Source organism: Pelodiscus sinensis, chromosome 4 (assembly GCF_049634645.1).
Source record: "Pelodiscus sinensis isolate JC-2024 chromosome 4, ASM4963464v1, whole genome shotgun sequence".
Taxonomy (NCBI): domain Eukaryota; kingdom Metazoa; phylum Chordata; order Testudines; family Trionychidae; genus Pelodiscus; species Pelodiscus sinensis.
In genome coordinates this window covers 114,079,515-114,093,017 of record NC_134714.1, presented here as the reverse complement: position 1 = coordinate 114,093,017, position 13,503 = coordinate 114,079,515, and the positions used below count along the sequence as shown (strand labels likewise).

At 43.2% G+C, this 13,503-nt stretch overlaps 1 protein-coding gene and 1 long non-coding RNA gene across 5 annotated transcripts in view; one reads left to right on the top strand and one right to left on the bottom strand.

Moving 5' to 3' along the window:
* Positions 1–11,498, top strand: part of LOC142829236 (uncharacterized) — a 50,470-nt gene extending 38,972 nt beyond the window's left edge. The window contains exon 4 of the long non-coding RNA XR_012903667.1: positions 11,366–11,498. This is a non-coding gene — a long non-coding RNA (uncharacterized LOC142829236). The remainder of the gene's footprint in view (positions 1–11,365) is intronic.
* Positions 1–13,503, bottom strand: part of PTPRJ (protein tyrosine phosphatase receptor type J) — a 148,637-nt gene that overhangs the window by 11,730 nt on the left and 123,404 nt on the right. For all 4 annotated transcript variants that reach the window (XM_075928127.1, XM_075928125.1, XM_075928128.1 and 1 more), the window contains 8 exons: positions 10,619–10,832; positions 10,350–10,471; positions 7,858–7,945; positions 5,229–5,270; positions 4,188–4,275; positions 1,730–1,820; positions 654–727; positions 387–521 (listed from right to left, as the gene is read on the bottom strand). In XM_075928127.1, the coding sequence (XP_075784242.1) occupies positions 387–521; positions 654–727; positions 1,730–1,820; positions 4,188–4,275; positions 5,229–5,270; positions 7,858–7,945; positions 10,350–10,471; positions 10,619–10,832 (854 nt within the window). The remainder of the gene's footprint in view (positions 1–386; positions 522–653; positions 728–1,729; positions 1,821–4,187; positions 4,276–5,228; positions 5,271–7,857; positions 7,946–10,349; positions 10,472–10,618; positions 10,833–13,503) is intronic.

The following is a 13,503-nucleotide window of genomic DNA, read 5'->3' as shown; positions in this document are numbered from 1 at the left end:
TATTTTCTAGCATTTTTTATGCTTCTGCATTTCTGTTCTTGCAGTATTGAGCTGATGTGTTGGTTCATCTAGTCAAGTATCCTGCTTCCAGCAAGAGTCAATACCAGATGCTTCAGGAGAAGCATAATGTATCATAATGTCCATAATTGTACCTAGACAAATTGTGCAATGCTGAACTCCACCTCCCCTTGTAAAAAAAATGCTACTAAACCCCAAACAGTAATGAAAACATGGAAGTGAATAAAATAAACTTCATACTTGTTCTATAATCTTTAAAGACTTTGGAACCCCAGTATAAACAGGTGCTACATAACCATAGTTATGATCTTGCTTATTAGTTAGTGGATTATATCTGAAAGGAAAATGTGGTTTTAACAAAAACATACCCTGCCTTGTTCAACACATTTTGTCAACATAACTATAACATAGATATTTTTTTCCCAAATCATGCGCCAGAAGTCTTCTATGGTGTTGGGTAATGGACCTTGTGCAGCAATAAATTCTTTCTTGGAGTTGTAACCCTAAAATAAAAATAAAACTATATAACTATTTTTACTTATCAGACAATAACATTTTAAAAGCATAATGCAACTTTTCAAGTCTGTCATAAAACAGACCCAATTTCTGAATTTTAGTGATTTTAGTAGACTTACGGGCATATAGTTTGCATTAATAAAATCATCAGTTGTATGGGTGTGGATTGAAAGTTTAACACGAGAAATCTCATCTGCAAACAAAAAAAAGTGAGAGTTAGGATTTTAAGCTCCTTGCAAAATATTACAATGTTCAAGCCCTGAAAACAAGGCTTCAAAGCCAATATGCATTTTAAAAATTAGAATATATGTTACTATAGGAATCAGAACTAGAAAGATTTTACAATCTAGAAGAGATTTAGTGAATGATGTCTATAAAAGACAAGTGTTCAACAAAATAAGTTTAATTTTCAGAATATTGAGCAAACTGATTATTTTTAATATAGACTATACAGTATGTGTGCATGTGGATAAGCCAGGCAGCTTTTAAATGCCATATAATTTAAAGCACAGAAAAATGGGTAAGGATGATAAAGTATAAGCTATTTCATTAGGAGACAGCAGTATATGTAGGTATCCACTTAGAAAAAATCTAGGGACTGTGGGGCACAGTGCTGAGTTGACATCAGTAATACAGAACATGAAATTTAGTATCATTTAATTGGCAACCACAAGAACATAAATGCCTTTTCCCATGCTGACCCTCACTTGTGGGAGGACTGCTTCACAAATATTTGCAAAGCAGCCTCATTATTCTCCTTCAAATTACTCCTTCAAATTCCTCTTTGCTGTGACACCAACAAACAACTTGACAGCACTTAGGCTGCTGGTGTGCAGAGACCACTGCCTGTCATGCAACCGCTGTTGTCTCAGTTTCCTTATGCTCCCCTGCCTATCTGTAGCCATCTGTTGGCCTGGGTCTTACACAGGAGTCCAAGCTTGTTGGACGGAGCTTCACCATGGATGAGCCACCAAAATGGACTCACAAAGATGTGTGTTGATGAAAAGCTGTTTACACTTTGTGAATGTTGTTGTTTATGGAAAGCTGAACAATGTCTATGGCAGGTGTCCTTATGCTGAAATTCACATCAGTACCCATTCTTGAAACACTCCGGCACCTTCCATCATTGAAAACCAACCCAACCTGAAACTTTCAACCACAAACACAACATGCAAAAACTAAAGAAGTGACTTACATGGCAAGACATTGTTGTACCTATTTTTTCCTCTGTTCTCCGGAAGTTCAGCTGTAAATTTAGGCTGATTAATGCCCACTGACCTGAGTTCCTACAGTAAAATAAAGATTTTTTTATTCATGATGACACTGGTTTACAGACAGGGCAGAGCCAATCACTGGGGCATGCCAACGGTGCTAACATGTATGGCGTCCCTGCAGTAGTGAAGTCTGTAGGCCTTGGAGAAGTGATAATAAAAATAACTCTTCTTTTTTAAAACAGAGTACAAAGGAGAAAGCAGCAAACCTCATAGGGAGGAGAGGATGATTAATAAACATGTACAACTCACAAATTGATTTTTGCACTCACTCTAAAGTATGCTCGCCTAGCCATGTTCACTCAGGCCCGGAGACAGGGGAGCACTTAGGTATATGCAGAATATCCAGCATGTATTTAAAGTCCCTTTGGCTTTCTTACATTTCCTTGCTGAATTGGGGTGATGAATATGAACTCTGGCTGTCAGGCTCTAAGCATACTGTGCAGGGTGAGGAACTGTGCACAGGAGGAGAACCTTATTTAGCAACAGGAGATGGTGTGAGGATGACTTGGAGCTGACACAAAGAGGAGGGCCAGGGGTTGATAATGAAGAGGGCACTGAGGAAAGAGGGGCTGGAGGATACATAACCTGAAATGATGGCAGCGTAAAGTTATATAGTGCACTATAAACTAAAATAAAGAGTTTGAAATTGATGTGGAAAGAGACAGGAAGCCAGTGATTGGCTTCAGGAAGGAGGGGAAAGTTTTCTGTCACAGCAGACAATAGAGCTATTCAATACTTTTCTACAAGTGTCTACACTAACAAATGGCTTGTTTCCTTGTTTTGGGCTCTCTCACATTACCTTTGAGTTCATATACACTTTACAGAAAAAGTATTTATTCAAGTGAGGGAAACAACAGTTAGCATCTGTAAGGCAACTTACAGCTCTAAAAGCAAGTTAAGGTACCGCAATACATAGGGTTGCCAGATGGTTTAACCAAAAATACCGAACACCTCCCCCCCCCCCAAAAAAAAATTCTGTTGGGGGAGGAAACGGGGGGGAGGGAGCAAAACTGTTGAAGGATAGGAACAGAGGAGTGGTTGAGCACTAAGACCCAGGGAAAGCATTGCTTCCCCATGGTCTTTAGACTTTGTGCTGGTGGCCATTTTGTTTTCTTGATCAAGCCAGAATGCAGCTTCGCTGTGGAACCAGAGGGTCCAGGGGTGGGAGGCTGGGGGCGTCAGGGCCCCAGGGGAGGACGGGAGGCTGGGGGCTGGGCCCAGTTGCTGAGTGTGTCGTAGGGTTTCCAGATGTCCAGTATTTTCGCCTCCTGGCTGGGAAAACAAATCAGAAAATACCAGACATTTTAGGTATCTGGTATTTTCTGATTTTTTTTCTTTTTACTGGACAGGAGGACAAAATACTGGACACCTAGCAACCCTACAAATACATCACCTCAACACGGGTACACATAATAAAATCCATGTGCTGTGGATGGGGCCAAGGGGTTCGGAATGTGTGTGGTGTCTCACGACTGGGGCATTATGAGGGAGAGAGCTTCAGTTGGGGGTGTGGGCTCTGGGAGGATGGGCTCCGAGCCGGGCCAGAGGGTTAGGGTGTAAGGGAGTGAGGGCTTGAGAATGAGGAGTTCAGAGCTGAGGAATGAGGGTTCCAGCAAGGATTGCAGGCTCTGGGGGTAGGACAGGGGATGAGTGGTTTGGGATACAAGTTGCCTCAGGGTTGCAATGGGGAGAGAGGACTCTTCCTCTCTTACCCCCCAGCTTCCACTCCCTGCAGCAGCATTTGCGTTGGAGGGGAGAGAGGCCTCACCCAGCCGCAGCAGCTCTGGGGTTGGAGCTGCAGGATAAGTGCCTCTCCCACAGCCGCAGTAGGACCAGGCCAGGGCTGGGTTGGGGCAACAGGAGATGAGCTTCTCCCCTGGCCATGGCAGATACCTGGCTGAGCTGGGTTGAGGCTGGGGTGCCTCTCCTTGCTTTGGCAAGTCTGGAGCTGAAGGAGAGGAATCTCTCCGTGCTGCAGCCCTGCGCACATGTGCAGCACTTAATACGCTACATCTTACAGGGACTTTACAGCAGGATGCCCCATAATACGAGCGCTGATTGAGAGCTCATTGTCTTTGCTCTAGTCTCATTGCAAGGAGGACTAGATCAAGGAGAACTAAAAATCTGAATGTGAAGCAGGATAGTCCACAAGGCTGCGGTGCCCAGTGCATGGAATTATCTATTTTTCACCTTGATTTTGCCAGGATTTATATATAATTGTACTGTGACAAAAGCGTATTCTTTGTGCATGTCCAGACTCTGATGCAGCTCACCTCTCTCTCTCTCAAACAAACCCTGGCTATAGCCCAAAGAGAAGCTGGTTTTTTTCCCTTTGCAAAAATACTTTAACTGAATTCCATGCCAGTTGGCAATACATACTTCATACTCTTCAGCAAATCCACAGCTGGAGTCAGCTTGCTGTTTCTTAAAGTAGGACTCAAAGTTTTCAACTTTAACCGACTTTGATCTAAAACAAGCAAAGCCATTTATTAGTATTTGCTATTAGCTAATTAAACTGTAACGTCAGTTAATGGCATGCATGCACGTTTACAAAATGTGATTTACTTACTTCTTGGGTCTTGAGGCAGGAAAAAGAGAGAGAGAAAAAGGATTAGACACATGGCAGTTATACTTTCACTATGCAACTCTAGCAGGCTTTATTATACACCCCAAGCACTGCTGGAGAGCTAGACATATAGAGCCAATGCTATACTGTGTCAATGCAATTTAGGAAGGAGGATGTAAAAAGATGGCATTAAGTCACCTTTGGGAGTTCCTGATCCTGGGTTGATCGTGTTTTGGATCAATTACTGGGTATAATTTACAGCCAATGGCCTCAAAGGGCTACTGGGACTCACTGTGATACCCTAGCCATGTCCTTACATAATATACGAGCCATTTTATGGTGACTATGCACTACCTGAGGTTTCCCCAGTACTGGAGTGACCCTGCCATGTCCAGATATCCTGACTTTCAGGCTGTTTTGTACTGGTGGCTCTGCACAAAGGAGCCCTATCACAGGGGAGAATCTAGGCTCTAGAGTACAATCTTGCATAGACACAGACAATGAAGACAGGGCCTCTAAACACTGCACTTTGCAATCTGGATTATTTTGTCAGTGGTCATAAAAATTTACAACAAAGCCACCTAAGAGACTTAGTCAACCAAGTCCTATTAATTTTCAAGGGAAGTGGGTGTTCAAATCCATTTGGCAGCATTGAAAGTCTCTACATAATTATTTTTAGCAGGCAATAGGTTATGTTTGGCTCTCTGAATTCCAAGGAAACAAAGTATTCACAGATTTAATGCCAGGAACTCCGCCTCTGAAAACTGTACAGAACATAAGTTTCAACAATTGGAATAATCTTGCCAATATTACATAAACTCAGAAAATAGTGGATGAAAGAATGTTTAACTCACTTAATTGGAGAAAAGGGAAGCTCACTATTTTGTCCATCTTTCCTGTTGGGGTAGAGAGAGAGGGAGAGATTAGTAGAATTTATGCAAAACACAAATGAGATTCCTGGCAGAAGCTCTTTCAATGACTGTTGCATGATAGTTTCTCATATACCATGTGATCTTGTACAAGAAGCCCTATCTGCGGCTGCCCTTATGCCCTGCACTTACTGAAAGCAGTACAATGCTCAATAAGAAATGTGATCATGAATGAACAATGGACAAGTGTTAGTCTGTTCTAATGCAGTTGAGCGACAGGAAACTGATCCTAATTGTGAGTAAACAGCAGTCTTAGCCATTGGTGTAGCTGTACCAATGCAGATCCCTGGTTTACAGCTTTTCTTAGTTTGGAACCAGGATCAAGTATATCAGTAAAAATCATGTCGCGCCAATGTAAGCTGTGCCTACCCTAAGAATATGCACCCGTGGCTAAAATAGCAGTGTTGAAAATGCCTTTGAAATAGGGCCCAAATGCTGCATAGTGATTTAAGAAGTCAGATATCAATGTGTTTACATCCTTGCTGTATGAATACAAAGGATCTTCACAGCTTCAAAGAAAGATGCTCTCCTGGATCTTCTACTGAGAAAGCAAGTGTTAGTCAATGTGGGAAGCTTATGGAAAGGAAAAGGAAAGTCAAAGATGACTGCTAAGTCTTTTAGTAGCATTTTAGAATGTCTGCTCAGCATTATTCTGACTGGTAACATAAGAATAAAAAGTGCCTTGATGGATTCCAGACTGTCTAGAAAAGACTCAAGAATTAGAGACACACATAGCACATCTCAGATTTCTAGAGGAACACAGCAGCTACGGATTTTCTCACAGATTTACTGAGACAATTTCTGAAACCTCGTCTGTCAGATCTTTTTCACTAAGCTTTGCCATTAATTCTAGGCTACGTCTAGACTGCAGGCTTCTTTCGGAAGAAGCCTTTCCGTAAGAGATCTTCTGAAAAAACTTCTTCCGAAAGAGAGCGTCCGCACTCACAAAGTGCATCGAAAAAGCGATCTGCTTTTTCGACAGATAGCGTTCGCACTGAATGGACTCTCTCGCATGTAAGCTGTGATTACTATGGATGGAGTCACCACCAGGGCACCTGTGCTTCTTCCTCTTTCCTCTTCTTGCAAAAGAACTCCCTCTTCCCCGTCCACACACGCCTTTTTGCAAAAGAGCTCTTTCAGAAAAAGGCTTCTTCCTCATAGAAAGAGGTTTACCAATGTCAGAAAAAACCCTCTGTTCTTTTGATTTTTTTCAAAAAAACACGATTGCAGTGTGGACATAAGTGAATGTTTTTCAAAAAATAGCCATTTTTCTGAAAAAACTCTGTAGTGTAGATGTAGCTCCAGAGAGGAAATCCCGGACCACAATTTGGGTTCCCATGTGGCCAATTAAGAAAAAAAAACCCCTATACACCTCTTGTCTATGCAGTCTTTGTTTATGGCAAGCCGGGTTGTAAATCTATCCTGCATAAGGTAGCCATGCTCTCACTGTCCCCATGCAAACCGCTGACACACACTGACAGCTATGAGCTGTGATTTATTCTAATATAATGTGCTATGATCTTCTCTGCTTTGAAAAAATAGCTTAACATAACACATTCAAGTACTAATTACAAATGTGCTATGGAGCACGGTATATACATGACACTAAGTCTAATTCTGATCCGAATTACACAAATGCCAATGTAAGTCTGAAATTACACCAGTGTAACAAAGCAGAATTTGGCTCAGGAATACGATGTCACACTGAAGGCTTTATTTGTACAACAAAATCACCTAAATAAGTCGGAATGAATTCGTGTGAGGCAAGTGAACGTTCTGTATCGACAGAGCTCATTTTAAAACATTGGTTTTTTAAGGGATAGGCAGAACCTCTCTGCTCCAGGTTTCTCTGGTCTGGTAACATCTGTGGATGTTGATGGACCAAAGAGGGAGCAGGGATCGGCCGGGAGTCCAGTGGTCAGCAGCAGAGGCCAGAGCTGGCAGCAGGATTGGGAGCATGGCTAGGGCCAGGGAACATGGCCAGTGGCTGGGGTAGGGCCAAGAGCGAGGCTAGCAGTGGGGCTGGAAAGCACAGCCAGCAGCTGGGGCTAGGGGGACTGGCTGCTCGAGGACTGCAGCCAGTGCTGGTGTTGGTGGCAGGGCTGGAATTACGACTAGGGTCGGGAAATACGTTCAACAGCTGGTGCTGGAGCCAGAGCCAAGGCAGGGAGCACAACTGGGAGGGAAGCCTGGCAGCTGGGAAGCTGGCAGACTCCCCAGAAGAACTTGGAAGCTGGTAGCAGGGGGCCAGAATTGACCTCTCCTGATCTGGCAAACTCCCTCATTCAGGACTGGTCAGTTTCCTGAGGGTGCCAGATCAGGGAGGTCCAACCTATAAAACAGGAATAGCAATGACTTCTGCCTCTATATGAAAAGCATGACAGAAGAGCTAGATATTAATTATTTTTTTCATTCATAGAATCATAGCAGATTGGAAGAGACCTCAGGAAGTCATCTAGTCCAACCCTTTGCTCAAAGCAGGCCCAATCCTAATTAAATCACTTTACCATATTGTAATAGTGAAATGCTAGTGTCACAGTTAAACATGTGTTACCTTCTTCGTCTCCAGAAAATGAATCCCACTACAGCACTTATAGCCACTGCGCCTAAAATACATCCAACCACAGCTCCAGTGATGACATCTTATGGGAGGTTAAAAACAGAGACATGTTTCATAAATTCTCTATATCAAACAAATACGAATCCAACATATCAACAGACGATAACAGAAGCTAATGTGAATTTCTAATGTCCAGAATGATAGACATAAAAAAACAAAAAACAAGAAAATAATGCAATTAAAGATTTTACAAAAATAAAATGAATTATCCAAGGTGGTTCACAGCTGCATAAAGCAGTTATAAGAATTTATTTTTACCTCTCAATCTAGTTAACAATAATAAACGATTAACTACAGGCAGTCCCCGAGTTACGCGGATCCGACTTATGTCGGATCCGCAGTTACGAACGGGGTTTGCTCCGCGGCTCCCTGGTCTGCTGGACACCAGCAGACCAGGGAGACGGGGAGCAAAGCCTCTGAGGACACCGGCTGCGGGACAGCCGCGGCGCGTCTGGGCTGTCCACTGCCCGCATGCTCCCCGGCTTTGCTCCCCGTCTCCCTGCTCTGCTGGTCTCCAGCAGACCAGGGAGCCGCGGAGCAAACCCCGTTCGTAACTGCGGATCCAACGTAACTGTGGATCAGACCAGGGAGCACGCGGGCAGCGGACAGCCCAGACGGGCCGTGGCTGTCCCGCTGCCGGCATCCTCAGAAGCTTTGCTCCCCATCTCCCTGGTCGTCTGGTCTCCAGTAGACCAGGGAGACGCGGACCAAAGCCACGGAGGACGCGGGCGGCGGGACCGCGGTGCGTCTCGGTCCGCCGCCCACGTCTCCCTGGTCTGCTGGGGGGGGGCGCAGGTAGTACGCCCCCCTCCCGCCCCCCCTTTCCCCCCCCGCAGACCAGGCTTTTCTCCGGACGCCTGTGGTAGAGCAGCTGGGGCATTGCCGGTTGGTCCCGCAGCGCCGCTCTGGGTGCTACTGGACCAACCCGGCAGCACCCCAGCTGCTCTGCCCCAGGCGTCCTGATTCAGCTGCTGCTGGTCAGTTTCAGCAGCGGCTGAATCAGGACGCCTGGGGCAGAGCAGCTGGGGTGCTGCTGGGTTGGTCCAGTAGCGCTGAGGAGCGGCGCTACTGGAGCAACCCAGCAGCACCCCAGCTGCTCTACCCCAGGCGTCCCCAAGTCAGCTGCTGCTGAAACTGACAAGCGCTGACTACAGGAAGCCAGAGGCAGAGTTGCTCTGCCCCGGGCTTCCTGGAATCAGCCACTGATCAGTTTCAGCAGCAGTTGACTTGGGGACGCCTGGGTTTCTTAAGTTGAATCTGTATGGAACTGGCATCCAGATTCAGCCTGTTGAAACTGATCAGTGGCTGATTCTAGGAAGCCCGGGGCAGAGCAACTCTACCTTGGGCTTCCTGTAGTCAGCCGCTGGTCAGTTTCAGCAGCGGCTGAATCTGGACGCCAGTTCTGACTTACATACAGATTCAACTTAAGAACAAACCTACAGTCCCTATCTTGTACGTAACCCGGGGACTGCCTGTATAGAGAAAATTCTGTATTCAAAGTGAAGAAATGGTGCAAAGAAACCAAGGAGCAGCTGGTGTAAATTGCCATAGATCCATTCACCTCTCTCAAGTTTTATTTAATCATACACAATTTCTGAAAGGCAGCTCAATTTTTATACCTGGATTTCAATTGCAAGATAAAGCCTGAGAAGCTGCATTTCCAGCTATACAAATAAGGGAGCAACACAGATAGTCTGAGATGCATTTATTTAAATCTGAACCTGCAAGTCATTTCACAAACTGCGTACTAACAGAAAGGACAAGTCTTAGAGGAAAGTGTCATACTAGAAAGGGGTAGCACATTTTGACTTCTACTATCTGCAGCAAGTTTCATATCAGAGTATGTGGGTTAACTTATAATGTTTCATTGAATAAAAACTTGGCATTTCTGCACCACCTCTCAACTGAGATTACAAGAGTTTTTGAACTGGCATTGGAAACTAAGATTCATTTATTTTGGGTATTTTGACCCCACATTTGTCCAGTAGCTGAACACCTTACAATCTTTAATGTATTCATCTTCACACCACTCTGTGCAGTACAAAGTACTATTATTCCCATTTTATACAAGGGGAAGTGATATACAGAGGCCAGATTTTCAAAGGTATTTAGGCACCTAAAAATAGACAGGCATCTAAGTTACTGGTGGGACTTTTTTTCAAAATTGCACTAGGATCTCGATCTTTACGCATTTAAACACCTCTGAAAACACAAACTTAAACACACGGGAAGCTTGCGGCAGTGCAAGAAATTGAGCTTGGGTCTCTGAAGTCCCTGGGGAGCATCCTAACCACTAGACCACCCTCTTATTCTGGTGTTGTAAAACACCTTTAAATGATGTCAATATCAAGTGTTAATATGGAACAGCACACAAATAGGCCCAATATATACTAAACATTTGATGCAATATTTTATTTTATCTTTACCTGGATTCTGGGGTAATGAAATTTTGTCAGAAAAATCTGTAAATGATACATAACTTCTCTCTTCAATGATTCCACCACTATTGTTGCTAAGTTCAATTTTAGTGAAACCTGCAACACTCGCCCTGGTAAGAGGGAAGAAAAATGAAAAGTCACATTACATAACTTTAACAATCTTAGCCTGACGAGCAGTATTTGTGATCTGGTGATCCAATTATTACTTAAATTTCAATTGTGTACAAGGAAATTACATCAAACAATGAGATAAATACCAGTATGAACCAAGTGGTTCCAGAGGTGCATTGTAATAGCCATATGAGGTACGGCTGTTTCCTACTTCCACTTCATATTGAGAACTATCCAAACGGGAGGAAACGATTCTCATTTGCGTAGCATTTATGATATATGTTATGTAAATGTTTGTTTTCTTATCCTTGAAGTCCTTGTATGTATATTTCAGGCTGCTATTTGTAGGTTTATTGCCTTCTGAGAAAACAAACATACAATAAACATCAACTAAAATTAAATTGAAAATGAAGGTTTTTGTAAAATTATACTCTAACAAAGTGACTGGCTCAAGGACAATAAGGGCACATCTATACAGCAGGGCTAAATCCGAAATAAATTATGCAACTTGAGCTACATCAATTACATAGCTTAAGTCAAAATAGCTTATTTCAGCTTTTGGCGCTGTCTACATAGCAGGAAGTCAGAGTTAGAGACCTAATAAGAAGTCTTCCGACTGAACATTATTTCAACATTATGTCAAAATAACTGCTTGTGTGTAGACATAGACTATGTTATTTTGGAATAACATTAGTTACTCCAAAATAACTGCTGTGTAGACAGAGCGCAACAATAAAATATTAACGATTGTGACTATTCCAGGAAATGTGAAATATTGCCTGAAATTAAAAGCTGAGGGCATTATGGGCAATCTCAGATACTCTATTCACTCTTATGTTAACCTACCCCAAGAAAGTCACTGTTTTCATAACTTTTTGGTTTTAATTTCTTAGATATGCTGAAGACTTGTTGTACAACATAACTTCTGCAGAAAATGACCTGCACTCAAGTCTTCTCCACTGCAACATCACCGCACACTGCTGAAAGTCCTCTAAGACAGTATTCACTTGACAAATTAGATTGTTGTAGAACCTGACCTTAAGAAACTGCATTAACTACTGTAACAAACACAGCTTTGCAGTCAGTATATATGAGACAAGTCACATTTAGATACCTAGATTCATTGACACCTACAGGTTTACCACAGCTGACAGACAATTTGCCTGTTACAGGGTGACTTTAAGGATGGCCCCTTCAGGGGAGATAGGTCCACTGCCACCTGCAACACACTTCCCCGCTTCCGCAGGTGAAGAAAATGAGCAAAATCACATAACAGACAGGTCATAGGGCTAAATTAAGCCTTTTGGGGTGGAGCTAAAACAGAGGCTTGTAGAGGACCCAAAGCAGTGATGGGATAATCCAGACAGACAGCCCTGGGAGTCCGTGCTTGGTGGAGAGCTGGGAGGAAATCAACAAAGCCCAGGAATGCACCAAGTGGAGGTAGGGGGAGTGAAAAGGTGACAGGCTAGAGAGGGTCTAGAGTGTAAAGGAAGGAGTCAAATAGACCTTCAGGAAGGAGAGGCTCTGTCCAGCTTGAGAATGGAGAGGAAGACTCTTGTATTTATTTTGGAGCTTGAGACCCTGGAAAGTGTGGACTTTTTCTGCAATGGCTTAGCCTTCTACAGTGATTTAGCCCCCAGCTACTGCAGGAACCAAACCAGATTCTGACAGTGGGAAATCTAGCCTGAGGAAGGAGAAATGAAAACAGCGGCTAGACTAAGCCAGAGCTGGCAGGTACTACATTGTCCCTGTCTTCACTGTCTGCAAAGCTGTGCTTAATACTGAGTCAGAAAATAACTTTGAGGAGTTAAGGACCTAATTTGGTTGTGAAGGTCCTAATCTGGACTTAATAAAACCTAATTTGGTTGTGAAGATAAGCTCTTAGTATGCCAGGATTTAGTACATAAACCTCAAACAACTGAGATGTAATGGCTTCTTTCAGCCTCCTCTTGCTGTAGAGAGATCAGAGAAATGGTCAACACAGACCAAATAGGAGTTGTTTGAGAATCATCCACTCCTAAAAGAGAAGACTCAGAAGAAGTAGTTACTGTGTTTACTGGACTCTTAAGCTACATCTACACTTGCACAGTTATTTTGGAATAAGCTATTCCGGAAAAGTTATTCCAAAATAGCTTATTTCAAAATAGCACGTCTACACTGCAGGGAAGCCTCAAAATTAGTCTGAGGCAGGCTTCCCTAATGTAGACGTGCTATCTCGATTTAGAGCCCCATGAGGAATAACTTAGAATGGCCCTGGTGAGGAGCTATTTCGAAATAGCAGAAGTGGAGTGTCTACGCATGCCTTATTTCAAAATAGCTATTTCAGAATAGGCATTATTCTTCATAGAATGAGGTTTACAGAAGTCAGAATAAGTTGGCCGTTATTTCAAAATCATTTCAAAATAACAAAATTGCTGTGTAGATACTCGCATAGTTATTTCAGAATAATGGCTGTTATTCCAAAATAACTTTGCTGTGTAGACACCCCTGAATGTGGAACATTAGTAATACTCTCAAGCCAGGCAATCACTGCTTAAAATAATGTTCTAAATGTAGTTTTTTATCATTTGCGCAAAATGGCGGCTCATTAAGTGGCGCAGCGATATTCACCGCTTCGCCTCATTTGCATATTTTCTTGCGCAAGTGGGGGCAGTCTAGATGTAGCCTAGAAGCGTAGGACTGGAAGGGATCTGACTGAGCTCATGATTGCCCTTGGGCATTGTGATGTATGGGGGGGGTACCCTTTACTGGCCATTCCAGCCATTCAGTTAACTGATATCTCTTGCGGGCCCCACCTTCTGCCAAAGTGAGGTACAGCCTTGACATGGTGGCAGCTCTAGTGGAATTGTAAAGCAGGAGCACAACCCTCGGGATTTTAAAAAGACACTTTTTTTCTTTTTGGCTGTTTGGAAGTTTGAGGAGTGTTTTTGTTTGTTTGTTTTTTAATTTTGCTGCCTGAGGAGGGAAAAAGCACTCTAAAGGTTACACCTGCAAAGCCAGGGAGACCAAACCAAACAGTTTATTTTGTTTT